A 26651-nucleotide genomic window follows, 5' to 3' on the forward strand; every position below is an offset into this window, starting at 1 on the left:
CTTTTTCTGCATGTACTGAGATGATTATGTGATTTTTATCCTTCTGCTTATGTGGTATATCACATTTATTGATTTACATATGTTGATTTACATATGATGAAGCCAACTTGGACATGATACATGATCTTTTTAATGATTTGTTGCATTCTGTTTGCAAGTATCCTGTTGAGGATTTTTGCAGCTATTGGTTCATTAAAGAAATTGGCCTGTTGTTTTCTTTTTCTGTTGAATCCTTAGTAGCGGGGTGATTCTATGTAGAATTATTTTTTTTTGTATAATTATTTTTAAACATAAAAGGTCTCATGACCTGTTTCTTAGGAAAATGGATGGAAAAGGCTGGCAGGATGCAAAGGTGAGATGGTTGTAGCTGAGCTTGTCCTGCATGGGTAGGTCAGGCTGAGCTCTGTGCACCAGGTGAAATGTGGAACTATGTGTGTCAGCTTTCTGTCATTGTGACAAAACATCTGAGAGTAACAAAGGAGGAAAGGTTTCTTCCGGCTCAGGTTTCAGTCCATGGTCATGTGTCTGTGTGGCATCTGGGCCCATGGTAAGGCAGAGCATCATGGCAGAAAGTGGTTCCCCTCATGGCAGACAACAGAAAGAAAGACAAGGATTGTGGGATAGATGTAGCCCCCAAGGCCATCCCTGACTCACTCCCTTCAGTTAGGTTCCCTTCTGTTCCCACCCCTCCCGATAATGCTGTCAAATGATGAGCTCATTGTGGACCCATCCGTTGACAAAGTAAGAGCACTCCTGATCCGTCACCACCCCAAAGCCCACCAGTAGCCATCTTTAACCCAGCGAGCTTTTAAGGAACATTTCAGACAACAACCCTAACAATATGTAAGCCTGGAAGTATGGCTTGACTGAGTTTACCCCTGGTACTTCAGTGTGAAATCAAATTGAACCACAGGGATAGAAGCCCCCTGCCGGACGAGAGCTTAAGTGTCTGTGTTCACATCTCAGCCTCCCCCATTGTGCTGTGTCCGGGACAAACCCTTTACCTCCCTGAGACTCAGGTCTTTGTCTGTGAAACAGAGTTGATGACAGACCCACCTTGTCAGCTGATATAAAGATTTGGCAAGATAATGTATTATGGTTTCCCAAGTGTGCCCAGCTCGGTGTGCCCAGCATACTGGGTACTGTCTTCTGGTTATGGACTCCTGGAGCCCCCAGCACTGGTCACGCCACACAGTCCTGTTCACGGTCTGCCGTGGTCCTCTCTCTTCACAGGCAGAGGCCTTCTCTTTTCTCTGCCCACTGCACCACAGGGCTGGGCCTCTTTGGTCATTGGTTGATTGAATGAATGAATTAATTAATTAGAAAAATTAGAATGCACATGTATGCAAATAGGAGAAAATAAAAATTACTAATTCTAACATCAAAATATTGATACCCACTTTTATGCTCTACTGTATATCCTTCCAAACTTGTGTACATGTACACACACAGGCACTTGATATTTTAAAACCTGTATATATTTCATGTGTACACTTTGATGAGCCTAGATAGGCACTTTCATTTATTATACATATTTTTATTTAAAAATGAGATCATGTAATAATGACTCTTTAGTCTCTGTTGTCACTTCTTAATATATTGTTAACATTTCACATAAGTTCTGCTATATAATTTTAAAAGATAACAAGTATTCCTTGTTGTTGTAATCTAGGTGTTTTCTTTTTATAAATTTTGCCACAATGAACCTCTAAGTGTCTGCTTGTGTGTATCACTTCAGGATTGTCATTTTAGTATAAAATTCTAGAAATGGAATTATTGAGATCATGTATGAGAATGTATGTTTTATGTGTTACTTTATTTTTAAAGAGGCACATATGTACAAAGTGCTTACATGTATGTATAAAGCAGAAGCTCAGAGAGGAACTCTCACTCCTGCTGCCAGAGGTTAGGAATCAGGGTTAGAATTCATGTTCAAGTCCAGCTGCCTCAAAGCTCCCACCACTTTTCATGAATCATTGGTGTTTGTATCCTTTTCCTTTCCACTTAGATGAGAAAAACATCCCCCTGTACAGGCACTAAGACATCTCTCCTCTTGGCATGGGGCTCAGTAAGTAGCGCTTGGTTTTCTCTTTGCGATGCCTTCCTATACCATCCAAGAGTGCCAGCACACTGGGCACACGCGTACAGCTCAGTAACTGTGTATTTCTTACGGTAGATGGAAGAAATGGTTCATGATGCAATCGCTAAGAATCTACACGCTTTTTATAACATGCTGCAATCATATGACCTTGGAGACACGGGGTTCATTGCTCGGAATAATTTCAAGAAAGTCATGCGCATATTCTGCCCATTTTTAACAAATGAACAGTTAATAAAGTAAGTTTTTTAAATTACAAAAGTAATTTATTTAATGTATCTCATCAAATATATTTAGTAATTCTAAACCCTTTTCTATGTATTTTTCCAATACTAATAGGCAATATTGATAATTGAACAAAATGTTGAAAAAGAAATCAGCCCTAGGGCTAGTGGTTAGCTCAGTGGTTTCAATCCACAGCACTGAAAATAAAGACAGAAAGGAGGGAGGAAGGGAAGGAAAGAAAGGAAGAAATCCTGCCATATTAGTGGTTTCCTATATTTACGCAGAATATTTACGTAGGCGAAAATTCCATTATAAGTACTTACATGATTGCATACCAAAATTTCTAATTTTGAAAAATTCATTTTTATGCTTATTATGTCTTTAAGTATACTTTGTATAAACTACACATTTTAAAAATAATATAATGAGATAATTCAGTATGTGTCCATATCCACGAAACCTCAAGATGCCATGTGTTTTCCCCACCCACTAAAAGCTTCCTTGTGCCCCTCTGCAACTCACGGCTCCCCCTTCCCACCCACAAGCTGACACTGCTTGGCTGTCATGGTTGATTTTTCATTAAGCACAATGACACGTTGTCGAATATATCAGCAGTTCATTCCTTTTCATTGCTGAGTAGTACTCCATCATATGGCTTCACTAATTTGTATACACATGCTCTGTTGCTAGATTTGTGGTTTGTTTCCAGGTTGGGGCTATTACAAATAAAGCTGTATATACTGTGTAACTCTCTGTGTAGACATACACTTTTCTTTCTCTTGGGTAAGTGCCTAGGAACAGAATGGCTGGTTCTTCTGGTACCTGTATAGTCAATTGCCAGAGTGTTTTCCAAAGTGGTTGTACCATTTTACTTTCCCACAGGCAGTGGATGAGTACCACAGTTACCCACATCTTCAGCAATGCATGGGGGACAGAGTCGATCCTTTTGATTTTAGCCATTCTAATGTGCTCTAATTATTTTTCAAATCCAGACTCTGCTGTAAGTTTCAAGATATGACTTCAGAAAAAATCCTTTACAAGAAATTTTTGGCATGCATCAGAATTAATGCCCCCCCTACAGTCTCTCCGATTCTTGTTCCAAAGGATCAGCCAAGTGAACGTTTTCAAAAAGGAGAAGAGCAGCAGCCGGCCCTCTCTGAGAGGTAAAATAAAACACAAGGAAAGACACATTCAAACCGCAGTGCCTTGTGGGGATTAGGCATTTGGCAAATATTTGTTGGCTAAGTATTTGAATAGTTTATTATTTAAATAAGAAAGATGGCGTGCTCTATTACAGTGATTGGAGTCAGGGAATTTTAGAACAAGCAGAGATTTAGGAATGACTGAATCTGTATGTGAATTTTTAGAAATGAAAGCACTGGTGTTTCAGCGGTGGAAATGTCCCTTGGGCACCTCACACACTTGGTGGCAGGACTGGGTCATAAACCCGGGGCCTGTCTCCCAGAGCTACCCACCACTTTGCTCTTCTGGACCTTGCATGCATGTCTCTTCTTTTCCAGAAGCCTAGATTCTTTACTGTCATGTAATATTTATTCCAAAACACACCAGTAAGCCAGCTACCATTTTCTAATAAAAATGGTAGAATTATTAAAATAATTGCCAAATTGAATCATAACAATAAAGCACACTTAGTGAATCTATAAAAAAAAATTGGATCCATGACTATTCTAGATCTTCCTTTTGAAAAATACAGATGTTGCCTAATGAAAAGATACTATGTTAACTTGCTTGTTCATGGCTTATCATAAATCTACGGGAAAGGTAAAACCCTGCAGACTTCATTCAGTTACATTCCTTTTCAAAGTTCTTAAGTATAGAGCAATGGGAATATTTTAATGATATACTAATGAAATTTGAATATCTGGCTTTCCAGTAGTAGCTGCTTTATAAATGAGCAGAAAGATGGTATTTCAAGAGAAAGGTTAAATATTCTGTGATAAGATATGTCTGCTTCCTAAAACTAGTGAAAGAAGTAATGGCAATTAAGCATTTCATAAAATGTTGTAGAGTTTCATGGAGAGCTCCTAAAAGTCAGGAGAGAAGGAGGGAAGAATGGAAATCCTTTCCCTACCACTGTCGGATGTCTCTTTTATTCCCCCCCAAATGGGGCCTGTAACCAACTAGAGAGCAGAGAAAATAATGATCTTAAACACAGACACACACACACACACACACACACACACACACACACCCCTCCTGTCACATGAAATGTATATTTTATAAATCAAGTTGATTTCATAGATCAACTCAGAATAAATATGGCTTCCCTTCCTCTCTGTGAATGTTTGATGATTTCCTTCATTGAATCACCACCAAATGGCCTATTTCTTTAATCTGAAGCTTTATCTTGGGCCCTAACTTTAAATTTCCCCACTTCATTAAACCGCCTTTTTTTTTTAGCCATACGTGCCCCGTCTCAGCCGTTCCCCCCCAGCTCCAAAGCGCACTGGGAGTCTTAGCTCGGTGGTGATGAGAGCGCCCCCTTCAGGCCCTTCCCACCTGCCCCGTGTCCCAGCAGACAGGAGCCCTGGAGTTCGAGCCCTGGAGCGCGGGAAGTCCCCAGGGTGAAACAGGGCTGGGAAACCTCGTGAGACACATCCAGCAAGGCTGAGGTCCGGATCTAAGTGCTTGCTTGTGATTTCAGAACCGAGCTCACCAGTGACAGGACTGCCACGACCAAGAACATGAGTAAAGATGAAGTCATTGAAAAACTGAAAAGTTGTGTAAAGCGGCAGGACCCAGCGTTCAGAAAGCACTTCCTGGATGTGAGCAAGGACCTTCGTGGGAAGATCAGCATGCACGACTTCAAGAAGGTAGGGCCGGTGCTTTCTTCCTGCAGAGGAGAAATCAAGTTTCCTGTCCCAGTTTATCTGAGGGCAGGGCAGACCTAGGCATCTTTCAACAAATGAAAAGGATTCTTTTGGGCAAAAGCTGTTGTTTGGCAAATTTCTCCAGCAAAGAACATGGCCAGTCCTGGATACTTAAACTTCAGAAAGAAACCACCCGATCTTTGGCTCTGTGCTGTGTACCTGGCACGTGAGTCCGGGGCAGATTGAGGTTGGCAGCTCAGAGCTCCTCCGGCTGCCTGCCTTGGAGTAGAGTCCCCACCGTGCTGCGATCACAGAGCTGGGGTTCGTTCCTCTAGAAAGTGAAAAGAAAAAAAAACCTGGCAGTGAAATATGGGAAGGCAGAGTGCTAATTTGCATGTGCTTACGGGAACTGCTGAGCTCCTGCGAGGGAGGGCTCAGTCTGAAGGGCTCTGCTCAGACTTCTCAGGAATTAATTTCAACGATTGCTTAAAATTCCAATTACTGTCCCTCTAGCTAATCAGCGTTAGCTATTTTTAAGGAAAGTGTTTTGGCTACTATGTAGCAGTGTCCATGTGGACCAATGTAGAAGGCCGTGCATGGTGAGATCTGTTTCCACGAAGAGTCCTCACTTCAGTGGACCCTGTTTCTTTGGTGCCTGCCCCGTGCCAGACACGGTACCCGGCTTTGTGTGTTCTGTTTCTCAGCCTTGTGGGGCAGCCTCATTTTGGGGTGGAGCATGGCTGGGGCACACAGGTGGGGTTAGGTGGCTGTCCAAAGAGACTCTCCCCACCCCCAACACAGCAAAGCAGAAAGACAGTGAGGGTCTGATGTTATGTGAGCAGAAGATGTCTCGAGGCCTAGGTCACAAAATGCCTAGAAATAAGGGGCAAGGAGAGGAAGAATTCAAAGCTGGCTCTCAGATTCCTCATGTAGCGATCAGGCGGCTGGTGACTCACTGATGACTTGGGTGAGAGCCCATGTGATGGGGTGAGTGGTACCTGGAGGGTGAGTTGCAGGTGGGAAGTAATTGGGCATCTGTCACCTGACACGTGCTGTCCCTGCTCCCTTCTCCTGCACCCCTAGTGACCCGGCACCAGCCTCACCCCTAATGTACACCAGTCTTGGATGTCACAGTGCCCAGCAGCCTCGTGAGTCCCCGCGTCCACTCTGAACTCGGGATGGGGCACTTGTCCACATGAGCTGTCCCGGAGGGAAGGGACTGCCTTGGGGATGGTGATGGCAAGGCTGGACTAACTCCTGGGACTGTAAACTTGCCACCTGGCCAGTCCATCTACTCACACAGGACACCGGACAAGTTCTTCCCTCTCATGGCTGACTGCTGTGTTGAACCCTGTGGCTCCCTCATGCACAGCCCGGCTGCCACCTCCCCTGACTTTGGTTCGGTGCCACCTGCCTGCTCATTGTCTCCTTCTCCATGAGCCGTCAGAGAGCTGCCATGTTGCCAGTGTTCTTTCCCCTTTCGGTCAAGGGCAACCTTCTCTGCAGTTGCTCTTGGGTAAAGTTGTCCAGTCTACCAATCCTTCTCTTCCTCCTCCCGCCACACCTGATTCATCAGCAAAGCCTGTTGGCTCCCTGCAGGATTGCTCTGGAAGGCGGCAACTCCTCCCCACCCAGCTGCCTCCCTCCATTCCTCCTAGCTTGGTCAGAGCGTCTCCTCCCCGGTCCTGCCCGCACTTGGCCCCACCACACCCCAGCCAGAGCTGCCCTTACACCAGAGCCCCCTGCTCAGACCCTGCCAAAAGCTCTCTTAGGAGGCCCTGCGTGGTCCAGCTGCCCATAGCCCTGATCTAGGCTCTCCCACTGCCCTCTTCTCCCCAACTCACCACCTCCCATCAGCTTCCTCTCCCTGCCACCAGCACATGGTTCCTCTTGCTGCCCCTGAGTCCTTTGAGGCCCTGGTGTCCCTGTTGCAAACACTCTGCCCTGCCTGCTCGCATCTTTTCACCCTGCTTCCCCCTCGGCCAGAATACCGTGCTCGAAGTGTGCCCTTCCACCTCGTTCACTCTCCCCTTTGTCTGCCACCTGCTTGTTACAGCACACACCTCAAGGCAGACAGACATTGCTGCACCTTCTGCACAGTGAGCCTGTAGTGAGGAAGGGATTTGAGGAAGAGCTAGAATCCCCAGGGCACCCCCAAACAGCCGCCGCCCAAAGAATGAGGACAAGGACATTGTGGATACCTGTGGGCTTCCCAGAAGGGAAGTTGCTCCCGTGCCCATCCCCCCCAAAAGCTCCTCTATGGGGACAGCTTCATGACAGCGAAGCATCATAGCGCTTGGCTTCCTCTTCCTACCATGGCTTCCTGGAAACTTCCCTGCCACCTTGAGGTGGCCCAGGGCAAGGGGAGAAGGCAAAGTGGAAGCCTGGAGAGGACCTAGAAAGGACCATGTCCCCAGCTGCTGTGACAAAGTGCCAGCTTGTGAACAAAGGACATCTGCTTCTCACCGTTCCAGAGACTGAAAGTTTGGGATCAGATACCATCACGCTTGGGTTCTGATGAGGCCCCCACAGTCCCCGGGTTGCAGGTTGCTGGCTTCTCATCATGTCCTCAGATAGCAGAAAGGGCAAGAGAGGGAACTGTGGGCCTCTTTCACAGGGGCACACATTCCACTCACGTTGGGGGTCAGAATTTCAACATTTGACTGGGGGAGACACAAGAATTCAGTCCGTAACAGACCAACTTGCAGGAAAAAGTTTGGGTTTTTTTAAACATGATTAATTCATTACAAACACAAGTAGGCAAATCATGCCCTGGCTCCCTGCCTAGGGATTCTCTGGGTTTAGCCTCTCAGGAAAATTCTGTGATTGTCCTCAAAGGCCAGCAACATGGAGTGATTTCAAACAGTCTGTAGTGACGCTGGACTTGAACTCTGTAAGCTATGAAGCATTATGTAAATGTAAGTCATCATTGTCAATCAAAGAGTTTGCTTATAGATCAGGATAAACGGTGCTTTTCTACTACGGGTGATCTCCAAATTAGAAAAACCACGGGCTTATGCTGCGGACAGCAAGAATTTAGGTTAGAAATGCCACAGAGCATCCAGATGGTGAGGTCTGGGAATGCTGAACTTCAGCATCAAGGAAGTCTTTGGCACTGATTGACTTCTCTAGAGATTTTTATATAACAGCGATGATGATGATGATGATGATGATGATGATGATGATGATCATGATCATGATGATGATCATGATCATGATCACCGAGATCCTCTAATAATCAGGCACTGGGGAAGTTGCTTTGCATGTGTTGTCCCCTCCGTGAGGTAGGGGTTATATTATGCCCATTTTACAAGTGACGAAACCAAAGCTTGGGAGTGAGGCTGGGGCTCAGCATACACTCAGGAAGTTGGAATTGAACCCGTCTTGCCCTGTGTCAGCCTCTGACCCTCACTAGGTGTGACACAGGCCAGCTGGACGTCATGAAGCTTGCTGGGTGTGAGGCAGGCGTGCTGGGCATACTGCAGCTCACTGGGCATACTGTGGCCCTCCTTGGGGTACAGCGGGCCCGCTGGGTCTCATTTGGGCAGAGCGGGGTGACCCTGGCTAACTGGGTAATGACGGTTGTAGGTTGCAAGGCTGTGGCTGGCCTCAGGTTTTGTGAGGACACTAACTTTAATAACAAACCCCCTCAGCTGCTTCCTATCATTTTGGCCATGGATGACAATAATCTTTCCCTCTCTTCTTCCAAGTCTTGTGGCAGCAGTTTCCTCGCAGGGGATTGGGGAAGAGCTCCAAGTCACACGCCAGCTTGCCCACCGCGCGTGTGAACAGCAGTTCATTCCTGAGACCGGCAGTGCCTGTCAGCACCAGAATGCCTAAGTTAGAGATGCTACTTTTTCATCCTCAGCAGCCATCTCCTTCCCCATGCCAGGGCCAAGGGAGAGGAGAATCTAGAGCTGGATGCGGACCGTCAGCCCAGCTAGGAAGGGTTATCTATGTCACTTCCGCTAACGATAATCTGACTTCTCTGTCTGCTGCGTGTGAGACACACAGCACCATGCTGGCTGACCTGGCACAGGCAGAGAGGTGGGCAGGAAGGCATGCAGGACTTCCGGTGACTGCTGGGTCCTCTCCCCCTGCGGGACCGGAGGGGGCGCTGTTCTTCCTGGACTCCTGCCCCACTCCTCGCCCAGCAGCCACTGCCATGCAGCCTGTCCTTTCTGCCAGCAACAGTGATGTCCTGAACTTCACCAAGGAACAGGGCCCCTCTGACTTCTGCACATTGTAAATCTGTCTAAACATTGGGCCAAGAACTGGATATATTGCAGGAAAACTGTGAACTTTAGGGTGAGATAGAACCTTCGTATTCTTCCTCTTCTTCATATTGTGAGTTAGCAGCAATTCTAAATGGCAGTGGTTTAAATAAGAGAGGGACTTATTGTTATTTTTCTCTCACAAGGAGTCCAGGTGCTGCTGGTATGGGCCAGAGCACCAGTGAATGTCCTCAGACACTCAGATTACTTCTAGGTTTCCACAATTCCAGGTTCATCTTCATGCATCCAAGATAGCTGCTAGAACACCAGCCATCACACATATATTTCCAGCATAAAGGAGGAGAAGGAGAAGGGCTTCAGCTTGCCAAGACTTTCTTTTTAATAAGATCTTAGAAGTTCTTCTCAGAACTCCCATTTATGTTTTATTGGCCAGGATTGTGTTACCTGGCCATACCAATCTATAAAGAGGATTGGAGGATATACATACAGTCGACCCTTGGTATCTGTCAGGATTGGATCTAGGAGCCCCATATACCAAAATCCATGGATGTTCAAGTCCCTTATATAAAATGGCACCATAGTTGCATATAACCTATGGACATCCTCCCATATCCTTTAAATCATTTCTATTTCTTACAATATTTAATACAATTAAAGTGTCATTTAAAGAGCTGTTATTTGGTGGGGTGTGGTGGCACACACCTGCAATCCTAGCACTCGGAAGGCAGAGGCAGGAGGATCGCCATGAGTTCAAGGCCAGCCTGGACTACATAGTGAGACCCTGTCTCAAAAAAAAAAAAAAAACCCAAAGAATTGTTACTACTGTAGTGCTTAGGAAATAATGAAGACAAAAACTACATGTCAGTACAGACACAATTTTTTTTAAATATTTTTGATGCTCAATTGTTGAATCCATGGATACAGAGCCCATGGATACAGAGAGCTGACTGTGTATATAATTTGGGGCTGGGCACATTATTACCCATTGAAAAGGCAAGATTCTTCTGTTCCTATGGGAGAAGGAGAAAAGATATCTAAGGCAAATGTAGCATTATTTCCTGTCCTTCTTCTCAGGAACCATGATCAGGGGCCTATTGGTCACTGAGTTGGCACTGATCCACGTGGGCAATGTTGGAGTCTCTGACCTACATATCTCAGGGGACAACTTTCATCGCCTGAGGCCACTGACACCTGGGGAATGTTGGATCAGCTTTCCCACAGCTGGACAAATTACATAGCACCTGCAACTTAAAGGAGGAGAGAGATAAAACTTGGCTCACAGTCTCAGGGGATTCAGTCCATGGTCAGCTGGCTCCAACGCAGGAACAACATGGTGGAATGACATGGAGGAGCAAAGCTGATTAGTTCATGGGGACTAAGAACAGAGCAAAACAGCGCCACAGAGGAAAGGGTGAGAGATCCAATGTAGATCCCAAGGCTACATATGTATGACCCACCCAGACGCACCCAGAAGTGCGGTGTCCTCATCCCCTAAGTGGCTCCCAAACCAATCAAGTTGACAGTTAAATTTAGCCTCCACAAACACAATGACACATAGGCCAAGATAAATCTAAGGGGTAGTTAGACTAATCGAACTGTACCATCGATCAGGAATTGGAGAGCAGCTTTATAATTCTGGTTCCCTATAATTGGCTGCTCTGAGTTCTCCCTTCCCGGTGAACACACTGAGCACCGTCTGTCACGCTGTTATTCTTACCCCCACCTTAGAGGCCTGGCTGAGGCCTCCAGAGACAATAAAGAGCTGCCGAACTCCTCAGCAAGGTCCTGCACACCCCTGAGATGTGCATTAGAGAAGCAGAGTCGGGAGTGGCTCTCCCCAGATTCTGTGTCCTTGCTCTGCTCCTCCCCACCTGCCGTGAGCCCAGGACACCTCACCTTGCTTCCTCCTTCTCCTCAGCAGAGCGTCTGCTCCCTTCTGGCTGATACACCTGCACAGCCTGGAAGTTCGCCCTTCCTACCCCTCCTCCATCAATCCTAACCACACCCACTCCTCCCCATCCAGAGGACAGGGACCCCAGAGTAAAACAGGGGACTTGGACACCTTCAGCCACCTTCAGGCATCTCTTAGCCCTTGAGTGGGGATATAAGTAAGCAACTCTGACTGACTAGATTCGATTTTTTAAAAAGACAAATAGTAAACATTTCCACCCCTCTGATTTTAAATGTTCTATTGGGACAGTCACCTCTTTAGTAAATAAAACAGATGTTTGAAGAACTCTTCATATATCTCACAGTCAGTTATATGAGGGGAAAACTGCAGAATTAAGGGAACAGGGTGGGGATTTAGCTCAGTGGTGCTGCCACCTGCCCCGCGAGCGCAAGGACCCGAGTTCGATCCCCAGTACCAAAAAAAAAAAAAAAAAAAAAAGGGAACAGTAAGAGGGACACACACTTGTTCATACTGAGAGATACACAGATGCGTCCGCACGGTGACAGAGACAAGAGCAAGAGTGCCTGGCCTTCTCTGCGTCTCCACCCTGCTGCCGTCCATTCTCAGGGACCTCACAGCTAAAGGGTTCAGACCTCAGGTTGCGTTTTGGCTACTGTCACACAGGGTTCCTGCTGTTCCCTCAGGGCCCCATGGGCTCAGCACAGAGAGCAAGGGCTGGAGTTCTGTGACTGAGGGCAGGTAGCCCACAGCAAGGAACAGGCAGGATTTAGTTCTGAGCCTTCTTGTTGCAGACAGGGTTTTGCAGATGTTTTAAGGGAGTGACCAGCCTTGAGGTTCCTCACAGTTCATTTTGTCGACCTGCACCCCACACAGCCATCAGATGTCTGTGTGTATTTGGGGTGAGTCCCTCAGGTCTTTAATTTTACGGGGCACTGGCCAATGACCAATGCAAGCTCTGCTGGTGCAACCTCTGCCCAGACCAACCCGACTTCTCCATCCAATGTCTACTCCCAGAATCCTCTGCCAGCATCAGGGAAAGGATAGCTGAGTTCACCCCAGAAATTCTCACCTCCTTGGAATTTTAGTACCTATGGTCCTAACTGCTTCCTTGGCTCTGTGAGGCCTTTTAAAAAGGCTTTTCCAGTGATCAAGCTTTTCCAGTTGCTCTAACTGGGAATGTTTACTTGCTGCGAATCACCCCATCCTGTCCAGAAGTTGAAGTCTGTCAATTTATCAGTCTTTTCAAAGTAACAACTTTATTTGTGTCGTTATTTTCCTTAGTGTGTATTTGTTTTATATTTCATTAGTTTCTGTTGGTATATTGTTTCCTTCCTTCTGCTTAATTTGGATTTAACTTGCTTTTTCTAATTTCCCAAGGTAGAATTTTAGATCATTAATTTTCAGCCTTTGTTTCTCTAATGTATGAATTTATAGCTGTATCTTTCCCTCCAAGTACAGGATCAGCCACATCATACAATTTTTGGTAAATTTTCATTATCATTTAGTCCAAAATATGTTATCATATCCTTTGTGATTTCTTTGTTCCTAATGGTTTATGTTAAAAGTGCATCCAACTTCCAAACATTTGGGGTTTTCTAGTTTATCTCTTATTATTGATTTTAAAGTTGATTTTATTGTGATCAGATAATAGATTCTTTTTTTGTGTGTTTTGTTTTGTTTTGTTGGTGCCAGGGATTGAACTCTGATCCTTGCGCTTGCACAGCGGGCAGCGAAACCGCTGAGCTAAATCCCCGGCCCCAGTAGATTCTTTTGTAGCAGTGCATATTAACTACACAGAATAATAGGTTTCCCATAGCACATTTGGGTCACGTCTACCCTTGCTACCCTTCCCTGATAGATTCCTTTACACTTTCACATCTTTTCCCCATCTTCCACATATGGGAGAGCGTGTGAACCCTTCAAATACAGCCTGGCATGCGAGGCTAGGGACTTTGCTGTTTTTTCACGTTTATGTCTCCAGGGCCTCACACAGCACCTGGCAGACAAGTGCTCAATTAACTAATAATTAATTAAACCAAATATGAATATATTTTCCAAATCTACCATTTGTCCTTATATTTTATTACATTTATGTATTTCACCACTAAAATGTTTTAAGTTTTTACACCACCATATCTTGCCTCCTTCTTTTTTTTTCTTTTTTTTTTTCGGTACCAGGGATCGAACTCGGGTCCTTGCGCTTGCTCAGCAGGTGGCAGAACCACTGGGCTAAATCCCTGGCCCCCTTCTTTTTTATTTTTTAAATAAATTCTGGATTTATAGTTTTAATTAGCAAGGTATTATTCTTTCACCCCTAATCTTCCCTAGTCTTCAAGAATGAACAGATTTTATTTAATAGACTATGTTTTAGAGAAGTTTTAGATTTACAGAAAAATTGAGTGAAAACCACAGAGAATTCCCATGTCCTCTGTCCCCATGTGCACCTCCTTCCCATCGACATCCCTCACGTTGGGACATTGACTGCAACCCATGAACCTGCAATGACTACAGTTTTCCTGTTCATAGAAGAAGTATCATTTCCAGTTCAAAAAAATATTCACATTTAGTGGTATTTATACACAGTAGAGTACTACTTGCCATTAAGAAAGATAAACTTGTGGGCCGGGGATTTAGCTCAGTGGTGCCGATGCCTGCCTCACAAGCAGAAGCTCCTGAGTTCGATCCCTGATACCAAAAAAAAAAAAGATAACTTGAGTCACTTGTAGGCAAATTGATGCAACTTGAGAACATAATGTTAAGTGAAATAAGTCAGAACGCAAGCATAAATATTGCATGGTTTCTCTTATATGAGAAATTCAAAATATATATACAAATAAAGAGCAAAATAGAAGATAGATAAATAAAAAATAGGGAGAAGTTCAAATAATTGCTCAAATTACCCATTCTGTTGTTTCAAAAATATTTAATATATATTCTAATTTGTATCATTTATACGTATAGCTTCTCTTAGTTCATTGAAAAGAAAGTTTTGTGCTAATATCTATCTGTTTCTCATTTGTAAGAAAACCTTTTCCCCCCCCTGGTGCCAGGGATCCAACTCAGGACCTTGTACATTGCCACTGAGCTAATTCCCCGGCCCAACCGAGCCTTTTTGCCTATGTTTTCTACTCTGAGCAACTTCTTTCAAGATTATGACACACAGTGTATTAACTATTGTTATTCTGTTATTATTTTGTTATTTTGCTAATTTTATTTTTTATTAAAAAATAATGCATTTAAAGATTTAATGCATGTTACCATATTACATTTCCAAAGAACTTATCAAAAACATTCCTATCAGGAATGTTTGGGAGTTCCTAAGGCCCAAATATTTATCAACTTTGAGTATAATAAAAAATTTTAACATGTGTTAGCACACTGGAGTCAAAATTATATTCATTATTTTAATTTGCATTTTGATCCTTAATGTACCTTTCTAATTAGCTTCTTGCAAGAAATTTTTATTATCTTATTTTTAAAATGTAAATATGTAATTCACATGGAACTTGTTTTTATATATGATGTAAGATGGAACTCTTCTATATCTTCCTGCTGAACTGAACCATTACCTTTGCTGTTTATGGGATTCTTACTATGTTCTGTATCTGAAAGCTTCTGTTCTATAGACTTATTCATCTATTTCTATATCAATGCAATAAGGCATTTAATTTAGTAAAACAGGTCCTTTCTCCACTTTCTTCCTTTCTGTATGTTCTTGGCTCTTCTCAGGCCAGGCTTGCATTCTGCATATAAAACTTAAACTCCTGCTATCCAGCCCCCCCGACCCCCGTGGCCCTCAATTTATTATAGAGATCATTATTAGACTTTCATTAAATGTATTTTTAAAATATTTTTTTATTTTTGGTACGGGGGAAAAATTTATTTTTTCAAAGTGCATGTCTTTTTGAAGTCAAGAACAGAGGGTATAAAGGAACGCAGAGCCCATGGTGACAAAGAGCCCTGGGATCACCGGGGTAGGGACATGCCAGCTCAGTGTTCCTGGGTCTTGGGCCTCAGAGTCTGTTGCTACTGCTCCCCTTTGAACAACAGACCTGACTTCCAGGACTCAAAACATCTCCCAGAAGGAGGAAGGGCCTGACTGCTTTGTCCTCAATGTTCCAAATTTGTCATGGAAATATTGACTGGATTTGCCAAGGAAAGCTACAACTTTACACCTGTGCACAAATGAGCCAGGTTGCATTGTTTGTCTCAGAAATCAGCCCATGTCTGGTCCAAGTACTAGTTACGCCCGAAATTCCTTTGAGAAGTTGTCAGATCACCTTTGTTTTTTAATTCTCAGAGAGGCTGTCTCTTCTCACGATTTTGCAGGTTGCAGTTAGGATCAGCATTCTGTCACTTTGTGTCATCCTGCACCATCTAAACACAATTTCCATCTTGTTGAGTTCTGCAGGGCCAAAATACTTAAAAGAGAAAGCAAACAAGCCAAATCAAGCTGTCATCATCATTGTCATCATCATGGCTGCAACCAAAAAGCAAAAAAAAAACTATCCTGTGGCATGAGTTCACAGTTGCTGTCAGCACACCATCTTCCTGTCTGGAGGATCCAAAGTCGGGCGCTGAGGCGGGAGAAAGGGTTGTTTTTGGGAGTGTGGTGCTGTCCCATCCCTTGTGGACTGAATAGGACAAATGTGGGGGCCAGATAGGTCTAACCAAGGGACTAGACTTTCCTAAAGTTAGGGAGTGCTGGAATTGTGACCATGGTTTCTGGCCATCAAAGCATTGCTGTCAGCGAGTGGAACCCCGCAGACTCAGGCTCCGTTATTACCCTCTGCTCTGTGAACGCAGAGCTTCTGCCACGTGGCCTGCTTTGAATCCCTACGCTGGCTTGTCGTCAGTGGCCCCCATGCTTCCTGGGCAGTAATGCCCTCCAGGGTTACTTGATGACTCCATACTGCTTTTCTCCAAATGAGGTTGGGCTTGGCTCTCTCTGGTGCTCCCAGGATTGAACCTGGAGACAGTGTTGCATGTGCAGTCCAACCAGTGTGTGTCCCTCTCACTCTGAGCAGCTGTGTCTTCCTAGCACACCAATGGCTTATTTAGTACCCTTAACCTCTGGTCTCTTCCTTTGTGCAATGGATTTGGTCATTCATTTGAGATTTTGCTGCAAGACTTAAGTCCAATGTCCTAGGGAAGTTACAGCCCCTCCTAGGATGCCAGTCAAACCCTCTTACTCGGTAACCCTGGTGAAGCTCTGGTTCCTACCTGGGTAGCGCCAGGCCAAAGCACTGAAGCCAGCTCTACCTTTGTTATATGCTGTTGGGGGCTCTGTGCTGGAGATGCTCACTCCATAGAGCTCCCTGCTGCCACTGTGTTCCTCGATTCTTATCAGACATGCTCTGTGCCCCTCGGCAACAGCTTCATTCTTCACAAAGGCAAATCCCGTGACCTTTTCCACACCCAGAACCCATAACAGCCTTGCAGACCAGGTACGCTTGCAGCCAATTTGACCACGTCCTCTTTACCTCTCACTGGCTTTGAAGATTCTCCCTTGTTGAGGCCACATGGACAAGTCTGAGTGCTCTTGGAAGCATTTGCCAAAAGAGTTTGAATTTTCTGCTCAAGACCAGTGAGGTCTCTGGCAAGTTGCATACTCCTTTCTGCCATGAAATTCTTAGTCCTCACACCTCTCTTACACACCCTGACTGAATGCTTGGGCCACACGTGCATACTGGGTGACAGATGCATCTCTGTGGTCTGGGTGGCTAGGAACAAGGAAGATCCAGTGTCATTGGAGTGGGGAGGCACCGCTTCTGAAATTCTACAAAACCCAGAAATCTTTGTGTGCCTGTTTCATTTGTCTGTGAATAGGTGTGCCAAGAAATAGAAACTGTATTGCTTATGAAAAAGAAAACCCAGGACTCTCTTTAGTTTTATCACAAAATAACTTTCTCCAGAGAATTTCCAGGCAAGGAACAATGACTGAAAATGCAGCATCCAGACTTTGTGCTCCTGAATCCCACCTTCTCCTTGGGTTGTGTCCTTCCAGTCTCTGGCTCAAGCATGCATGTGAATCTCTCCCTTGCTTCTCTTTAACTGACCTTTCAGAAGAGAACCTCACTGAATGTGGCATTAAGGAAAGAACAGTAAAGACGCCATAGCAGGCACAGCACAAAAACAGTGAAATAACCAAGTCAGAGCATGTGCCTTGCAGCTCATAGCTGGCGCCACCTCTCAGCCCTTGTCTTGCCCCCTTTCCTCCCATTCCATCTGTATGGCTCACAGGACAGGGTCTTCTTGTGCTGATATTCTGGCCCTGGCCCACCCAGGGTGAGCATCTTGCAGTGTTGTGTGCACAGGCCTGGTCGGAGCAGTAGGTCACTGGCGTGTGGCCTGGAAGGATTTATTTCTTCCTCGTTCCTCCCTTAATCTCACTCTTCGCTTCCTGCCACCACACTATGTACTATTTCTTCTCTTCCAGTCCCCTCTGCCATGTTGTCCTGCCTTGGAGCCAGCCGACTATAGACTGAAACCTCTACAAACTGTGAAACAAAATAAACCTCTCCTCCTTAGAGCTGTGGGCATCAGGTATTCTGTCCCAGCGATGAGAAAGTGACTAAGACACCCTCAAAGACTTGAAAGCAACTCTTATAGAAACGCCCAGTGATACAAAGGAAAATGTACCCATAATGGTTGATAATACAGGGAATCTTGGCAGAAAAATAAAATTATAGGAGCCACCAATAGAAGTCAGGTGGGGTGGTGCACACCTGTAATCCTAGCACACTGGAAGACTGAGGCAGGTAAATTGCCTATTTACCAAAATCCTGTACCAAAATAAAAAAGAGTTGAAAATATAGATCAGTGTCTCAGTACTGGAAAAGAAGAAGAAAAACAGAGGAGGAAAAGAAGGAGAAGGATAAAGAAGGACCAGGAGGAGAACTTAGAACTGAAAAATACGATATATGAAATAAAAATCTTATCAGATGGCTTAACCACCAAATGAAGAGGACAAATGGAAGACTCAGAGCTTGAAGACAGAGCAGTAGAAGTTACACAAACCAAAGAAGAGAGAGAAAAAAGGTAAAAAATAAAAACAGAAAAGAGGAGTGCCTTAAGGGGAAGTGAAATAATAGCAAAAGGTCTAACATCAGGGTAATCAGAATCAAAAGAGGAGACAACAGAAAAACTAGAGAAGAAAATGCAGGTAAAGAAATAATGGCTAACAAGGCCGGGGGGGTTAGCTCAGTGGTTTCACTGCCTGCTGCGCAAGCACAAGGACCCGAGTTCAATCCTCAGTACCAAAAAACCAAACAAACAAACAAAAAAGAAATAATGGCTAACACTTCTCAGTTTTATCGAAAGGCCTAAATGTATTGATTTAAGGGAGTTAGAAAACCTTAAGGACAAATACAGAAAAAAATCAGACAAATTGCTGGAAACCAAAATCAAAGAGAGGAATCTTAAATGCAGGATGAGAAAAGCAATACATCACAGAGGGCAGTGATCTAAGTCACTGTTGTCCTCTCAGGTGAAACAGTGGAGGCCAGAAGGGGACAAGGTCTCCAGCAGGACAATGACCCTAACCTGCTGACAGGACAAAAGGAAGAAAAACCTCCCAACTCAGAATTTTACGTTCAGCCCAAGACTCCTTGAAGAACCAAGATGGTGTTGTCAAGCCAAGCAAAACAAAACAAAAACAAAATAACTCCTTGCAGACCCATCTTCTCTGCACATAGTGCTGCAGGGAGTTCTCAGGGTTTGATGCCAAGCAGGGTGGGATGTTCATGTAGGGCTGGGCACCACACTGGTCTAGCACATGATGGGAGGCCCTGGGCTCCATCACCAGAGCCATGTGCGCACGGGCACACACAGACATTCAAAATGATCTGATTAAATATAAAAGGCTACTATTTTTCTTAATTTAAAAGACTGCATAGCGTATTCAAAACGAAGATGCTACACTTGTCTGGTGGGGTTGGTAATATTGTAAATGTATGCATAGAGCCGAGAGAAACAGGCCTCTATGGTGGCGAGGTTCCTGCTTTTTATTTGGAGTGGTGCATGATCCACTCGAAATGCACCGTGAGATGCTGCAATCCACAGAGACCACCAAATACGAGGCACAGCAAATGAATGTCACACACAGAAACGGGTGCACAGCTCTGCCAGGCTGCTCTGCGGTAGCTGGGCCAGGAAACTCCAGGGCACTCACTCATCCCCATCACTGAGCACGGCCTGCCAGGACCCCAGGCTTCATATGGAGGCCAGCAACTGTTCCATGAGATGTGGGGGTGGCAAGGAAGAATCAGCCTACAGCCTACATCACGTCCCAGGGATGATGGAAGTGACCATGCAGTGAATCAGAACCCACCAGACCGTAGTTTGTCACACTTCGAGGAACTTTCTCCAGAACATGCCTCCTAGAAAAGACACCGGAAGTGACTAGAATGGATAAATGTTTTAGAGGCCCTGTTGGCAATGGTCCTGAAATCTCAGCACTCTGAGAGGCTGAGGCAGGAGGATCCAAGTTTGAGTCCAGCCTGGGCAACTTAGCAAACCTTGTCTCAAAATAAAAAATAAAAGGGCTGGGGATGTAGCCTAGTGCAAAGGCCCTGGGTTCAATCCCCAATACGGCAAAAATAAAAAATCTGTTTTGTAACAGTTGCAGCTTAGCCTTGAGCTGTGTTGTGAATTGTCTCCAAGGGCTGTGATAATCCTAGGCAATTCAGTGCTGTGTTGGTGCAGGGGGCATGGAAGAGACCTGGACAACACCCGTGTTTGTGGACAGCCTCAAGAGTCCTGCCTGCTGGGCTGTGTGTGTCATGTGCTCCTGCCCCTTGGGGATGGCCTGAGGACGGCCCCTGCCACCTCCTCCCACGCTCACAGCCCTCCAGGCTGGGAAACATTTGCCTACAGACATTCTCCTCCTCTCCATTACATATGTTTTTGTGAAAGGACTAAGCAGGAGAAATTTGCCATGAATAATTCATGTGTAATTGTTTTCAAAACATAAAGTTATTTTTTAAAGCAAGCAACCTAGCGTCTGTGGGGTGCAGAGCCCACACGGCTGGGTGCTCACCTAGGACACAGCTCGCTTCAACACATGCTTCCCGCACTCTGTGTTGGGCCACGCTCCACAGGACTGGGCTGAGCTGCAGGCAGATGAAGCGGGTGGCCCAGAGTCTCCATCCTGCACTTCTAAGTCCCCGGGAGGGCCCCAGGAGGAAAGTGTGTCAGGGAAGGTGGGGAACATGACCACGGGTGGACCAGCCAGGGAGAGGAAGGAGGGTACCTTGGACGCCCCTCCACAAACAGCCACAGAGCTTCCCATTGTAGCCCCAGACACAAAGAAAATCCTGTGTTCCCTCTTCATACCGCCCTGCATTATTGGGTCTCTGTTTCACCCATATGAATCATGGAGCTCTAGCTCCTCAGAAGCCATCGCAGTGACAATGCAGTGACTGGGATGAATGGGTGACAGAGCCTTGCAAAGCTCTGCTGAGCTGCCCTGAGTCCAGGTGCCAGGTACGCCAAGCAGCACGGACCTGGTTGGACCTGGGTGTCAGGCTGAGCTGCATGGACCTGTGCCACACTAAGCTCCTGTGCGCCCAGGTGCCATGGTGACTCAGCCTGGGCAGGTGATGCTGGTTCCTTTGTTCCCATGCACTCAACAAACGTATCCGTCCCGGGACAAACCAGTAACAATCCTGAGCAGGAGGGGCTCAGTGGAGCAGGAGCAATGGTGTCAATCTAACCACTCTGCCCTGCCCCCTCTTCCCTGCCAGGTACTGGAGGACAACGGGATGCCCATGGATGAGGTGCAGTACACTCTGCTGGCTACAAAAATCGGTTATAAGAAGGAGGGGATGAGCTATCTGGACTTTGTGACAGGATTCGAAGGTACAGGGGGCCTCACACACCTGTGAACCTTTCCTGCCAGTGCCACCAGGCTCTGGGGTTCAGGGCACCACCGCTGCTGTTGAACCAATGTGTGTTCTGGGGCTGGAAGCTGGCATTTTGGAGGGAAATGTGGAGCTGGCCCGGGTGATCTGCTCACCTAGAGCACAGCCTGCTCCTTTGGTCACACCTCATGCCCTTAAGGTTTTCTTCCTCAGAAAGATGCTGCTTATCTGGAATTAATGCTACCCACAGGCAAGGCAAGCAGGATGCCTCCTTGTCAGCAGACAGGGACCCAGACATTCTAAAAGGTCCCCCAGCTATGGTCTCCCCAGCCCCAAAGGTGGCCAGGAAACCAGGAGGCCCATCTTGTGCCGTGAGGTCAGGGCAGGTGGGTCCTCCTGTCGGTGCCCTGTGCCCCTCCTGCTCTCTGCAGTCTCTTGTTTCACAGCCCCAGGCACAGCTGGGAAACTCACATCTGCTCTTTCCTGTGGGTGCCCTCTAGGCTGGCTGCTGCAGCCCTGTGCTGTGTTCCTCCTCCCGGCCTTGGCTCTGAGAGGTGACCATGGCTCCTCTGGAGAGCCTGGCCAGCTCAGCATCAGGGCCCCACACAGCCCTTCCGCCTTGGGGTTTGGAGACCCTCAAGGGAGGCTCCACCCTGCGGGATAAAAGGCCACGCGAGTGGTATTTTGGAGTCTTGCCACGTTCTCTGGGTATGTCTTGATGCTCTTGAAGCAAAAAAAAGGAAGGAGGGGAACTGGTGTGTATTTTAGAGTGCATTCCTTCCCTGGGTGTTCTGCCTGGTGCTCTCCTTTCTTAGGGGAAATGGGGCCAAGGATAAGTATGACGGGCACATGCCTGACACCTGGGCTGGCGAGGCCCCAATGCAGAGCAGCCTAACTCAGCATCTGCCTGATCTCTGCCCTCCCATCCTACTCTTGGTGCCCTGATCTGTCCCTCGGCCCCTCCAAGCAGCCCTGCTGTGCTCCATCAGCCCCCACCCAGCCGGGCCCTTCGGGGAGGGAAAGCCAGGCTCCAGCAACCCCCTGCTGAGCTTCACGGTGGGCACGGCAGAGGGGTCAGGGCATCTGCAGGCAACCACTGGGCCCCTGCACTGGGCTGAAGCTGAGGCAGAAGCCAGGCTCAAGCCTGGACCAGAGAATGCCCAAAATGTTCCAGCACCCACCCCATTTCCAGCAGACCACACCCACAACTGGGCATCTATATCCGTGTCCTTGGTGTCAGGGCCATTGTGGACAAGGACACATTCTGATACCCCTGCCAGATGGGGACCATTTGCCCCCCCCCAAAGGAAGCAGAAGTCAGGATGCTGTCACTGACCGGTGGGCTCAGGAGGCCATGCCTTGGTTTAGCTGTGCCATTCTGAGTGCTCCCTGAGAGCCAGGGGACCCCTGTGCACCCCATCTTCTGCTCTGTATAGAGCGCATGATATATTGCTTATGCTTAGACAAGGTGTGTTTGAGGTTTCTACTTGTTTGAGTTGTTGGAACAACTAAGAACTACATGAAGGCTCCAGCATGGTGTTTGTCAGACATGTGCTGAGGATACTGGTTAACAAGTAGGGAATGAATCCCACTCCTGTCCTCAGGACAGGATTCTAGGGACCAAGAGGAGGGTAGAATTCTCTCCAGGAGCTGGGAGAGGAACAAGACTCAGCCCTGGCTCTCAGGGAACAAAAGAGACACCAGACAAGCACACACTCCATGACACCCAGTACGAGACGCATCCTGTCCCCATAGTCTGGGAACAAATCCCTCTTGTAATAGAAGGAACATTTCTGAGACATGGGAGGAAAAGCAACCAGAAAGCATGCACAACACAGTTAATGCTGTGTTCATGTCTCTGGGGCCCCTGACGGTTAGTATTTAACAAGGTTTGGGAAGGGAAGAAAGCGTTGAAGTAGAAATAAAGAGGCAGGTGTGGCACTAATGGACATCTTGTGATTTATGTCACTGTTTCAGATACTAAAACGAATGGCCCGGTTGCAACTCCACCTCAGACTCTGGTTTCTTCAAAAAGTCACTTGAATGGCCACTTTATAACTGCTGAAGAATGCCTGAAACTTTTCCCCAAGAGACTGAAGGAGTCATTCCAGGTAAAGTGTGACTGTTTTGCCACTCGGCTTGGCTAGGCCTCCCCTCCTGCTTAGCAGCAAGCAGTGCACAAGAGTGTGAGTCCTAGTCGCCCCAGGGGACACGCGGCTCTCCTTGGGCAGACTCAGTGTGATCAGAGAGGTGTCTGCCCCAGATGGTGGTGGTGGGGGGGGCTCTATTCCCTGAGGCCACCATCTGACACTCAGCTAGGAGAAGTCAAGGAAGGAGGGGTAGGGACCTGGCCACCCTGGTGCAGTGACACTGGGACCCACACATCCCTTCCATCCCACTGGTTCAGTCTGTTCTAAATTCTTGAGATGGGAGCCATGAGCCCTGTCCAGAGCTCAGTCTAATCCAAGACACCGGGGCCGAAGTCTCAAGGTGGACTTCCTGGAGGAGGTGACTCCTGCACTGATTCTGAAGTTCCCATCATGTTCTGGGTGGACAGGGAAAAGCAAGTCCTTGGTGGGAGAAGCGAGCCCGGTGTGGCAGATGGAGCTAGGGAAAGACACAGGGCTCACTGTGGTGGAGAGTGGGATTCCTGTGCGCATGGCGAACAGCAGCTACCCAAGCACGGAGACAGGGACAGAAAGCCGTAAACTCTTCTTGTGCTGAGTAAAGAGGGGGATTGGAGTGGGAAGGAACATCAGCTCCAAAAGCGGGGCTCAGGGGGCAGGGGCCTGGAGGACTAGAAGGTGCCCAAACCTGGTGGGAGGAAAGGATGGTCAGGGGACAGAAGGATCAGAGGTTAAGTGCAGAGGAGGAGGGAGGAGGAGAGGCCTCAGGGGCCTAGGATGGAGGAGCCAAAAGGTAGAAGCTGTCCTCCTGAACTGGTCGCCAGCTGCAGGGTCACTTGGTTACCCTGTTCCGGTTTTAAATAAACCTTTGATCGTGACCACTCCACCCAGCTGGGCTAGTCCAGGATGGCCTGACGTGGGACATTCTCTGCTGTCATCAGACTGTGCATCCTAATTTTTGCTTTGGAAAAATGTGGTCACCAAATGCATCTGTGGAGAAAGATCAGTCCTCCTGATTGGATCCACCCCAATACTCAGCCATGAGTGGAGAGGGGCAGGGGTCTCGTGGGTCGTGAATGAGGAAGCCTGCCAGGGTGGGACAGGGACAGGGAGCTGATGTTCCCTGGCCCAGCCCGGCTCCTCCAGCCCCTCATCTGTGTTCCCGTCATACACCCTTGCCTGTCACAGTAGGGCAGGGGGAGTCCAGCCCCGGACCAGTGGCACCATTGACCTCTAATCTTGGTTATCACGATTGCTTGGCTACAGGGAGCATATATCCTATATTTTCTAGCATGATCTCTATTTGAAATTAAATTAAATAATGATTAGATTCAATAGATGTTTATCGACACCCACTCCGTCATGTGGAAGGTTTTTATAATCCAGTGGGTAAAACAAAGACCGTTATCCCAGTTCTGATATGAGACAGGCCAGCCGCAGGTTGCATCGGGCTCCCTGGGCCCAATTCTTTGTGTTTGCAAATTTCTGAACTGGTCAAAATGCCATCGTTGCTGATATTGTTGGTGTTGTTTCCCAGTTGGAAGCCAAAGGCTCTATCTCAGCCCTCGATCAGACGTACAGACCACGGCAAGGTTGTGTGGGTCCCTCGCACCCTGGCAGCTGCTAAAATGCCAAGGAAGCAGGGACAGAGACCCCATGGTGGCCTGGGGATGTGCCCTGATACTGAGCCGCGTGCAGATTCTCTGAGGCACCGTGAGCTGACCCTTGACCCGGGCTTCACCTAGAAGCACAGGTGCAAAGGAGCCTGCACCATCCTCCAGACCCCTTCTCTGCAGGGCTGGGCATGTGCACCTGCATCCCATTAAAAGCCACACCCATGAGCAAGACTCCCATGCTCCCTTTCTCCCGCTCCTGTCTGTCCTGGGCATCTGGCTGTGCCAGGCAGTCTTGACAACATGGAGCCCCGCCCAGGCACCACACACCCCAAGAGGCTGCCACCATCCCAGCCATACAGCAGAGATCTTGCGTAGTTGTTGAGATCCCACACCACACGCCAGGCAGTGAATGAGATGCATTGAACACAGGGCCTTGTCTACTTCAACCTCTGCTCTACCCCATCAAGTAGATATGAGCGTTCCCATTTTATAGTTGGAGAAACTGAGGTTAGAGACGCGGAGCTGCTTCTGCATAGCTGTACACTCTGTAGGTGTCAGAGCCCAGAAATGGGATAATATCTGTCTGATTGCAGAGCCTGTGTCATACAATAGGATCTGTTCCAGGAAGCTGAGGGCTGAGATGTGGGAGGTGATTATTTTATAAACTTGTGCAGGTCATGAACATCAGGTCACCTTGCACCTAGATTGTCACTCCAGTGTACCTGAGGGCTGCAGGTCACTGGCATCACACCCGCTGTCCTTGTCACATGGAATCGGTGTCATTTGCTTCAGTCTTCCTTCCCCGACACACTGTGAGGACCATGATTCATTTGGTCTTCGCCATGGCCTGTACTTAGCAGAGTGCTTGGCACACAGCAGGTGCCCAGGAAATACCCAGCGGCTTCCTCCCGCAGATATCGCTGAGCCCTGCTCTGGGGCTGGGGCTGTGATGGGAGCAAGTGGCAGCCCAGGTCCAATGCTTCTGTCTCAGAGGGAAGGCGGGCCCAGGACACGTGAGCCTGCAGTGTGGCAGTGGGGACAGGCACCGTGAAGGAAGACGAGGATGAGGAGCTGGCAGTGTAGGATGGCAGCTGGGAGCCTGTGAGGGGTTCCTGAGGATTCAGGGACCCTGGCCAGGGAAGAGGCAGTGTGCTGGTGTCTGATGGAGATCTAAAATGTCCCTCAACGTTTGGAAGGTGGTTGGATCATGGAGAGCTATAGTCATCAGTGGATTCATCACTGAGGAGCTCGTGGCTGTCTGTGCTGCTAGGAGGTGGTCCTGGGGGAGTGAGCCGGAAGGGAGTGTTCTGGTCCCCAGCTCCTCCCTGCTTCTCTGCTTCCTGTCTGCCACAGGCTGAGCAGCTTTCCTCCAACAACCTTGCCTCTCTCTGCCCTTCCCGCCCTGGAGCCAGCCAACCATGGGCTGAGCCCACTGAAAACTGAGCCAAGTTAAACCTCTCTTCCTTTAAGTTGTGGGTGTCAGGTACGATGTCCCAGTGACATCAGAAAATCACCAGTACAGCTGGGGAGCAGGGAAGATTCCGGATGCACTCTGAGGGGAGAGTGGAGAGGTGTGTGGAGGCGAGGGATGTGGGGGGAAGTGAGGAGGACTTCAGGGTGTGTGGTCCCAGCAGCTGCCACCTACAGAAACAGGAATGCATGCAGAGGAACAGGCGGGGTGGGCTGGGGGCAGAGTTTGCTTTTGCCTGGCTCGGTTTGACCCCTAGGAGGAAATGCCCCATCTG

General features: G+C 47.4%; 1 protein-coding gene across 1 annotated transcript in view; it reads left to right on the forward strand.

Moving 5' to 3' along the window:
- The window catches only part of Efcab6 (EF-hand calcium binding domain 6), a 237435-nt gene that overhangs the window by 130684 nt on the left and 80100 nt on the right, over positions 1 to 26651 (forward strand). The window contains 6 exon segments of the mRNA XM_087213738.1: positions 2009 to 2068; positions 2177 to 2337; positions 3316 to 3486; positions 4989 to 5157; positions 21048 to 21162; positions 23142 to 23275. Of these exon segments, the coding sequence (XP_087069864.1) occupies positions 2009 to 2068; positions 2177 to 2337; positions 3316 to 3486; positions 4989 to 5157; positions 21048 to 21162; positions 23142 to 23275 (810 nt within the window).

Source organism: Heterocephalus glaber, unplaced genomic scaffold, assembly GCF_053883595.1.
Source record: "Heterocephalus glaber isolate CG9 unplaced genomic scaffold, H.glaber_assembly_v1.0 deba00001444, whole genome shotgun sequence".
In the NCBI taxonomy this organism is placed as follows: Eukaryota; Metazoa; Chordata; class Mammalia; order Rodentia; family Bathyergidae; genus Heterocephalus; species Heterocephalus glaber.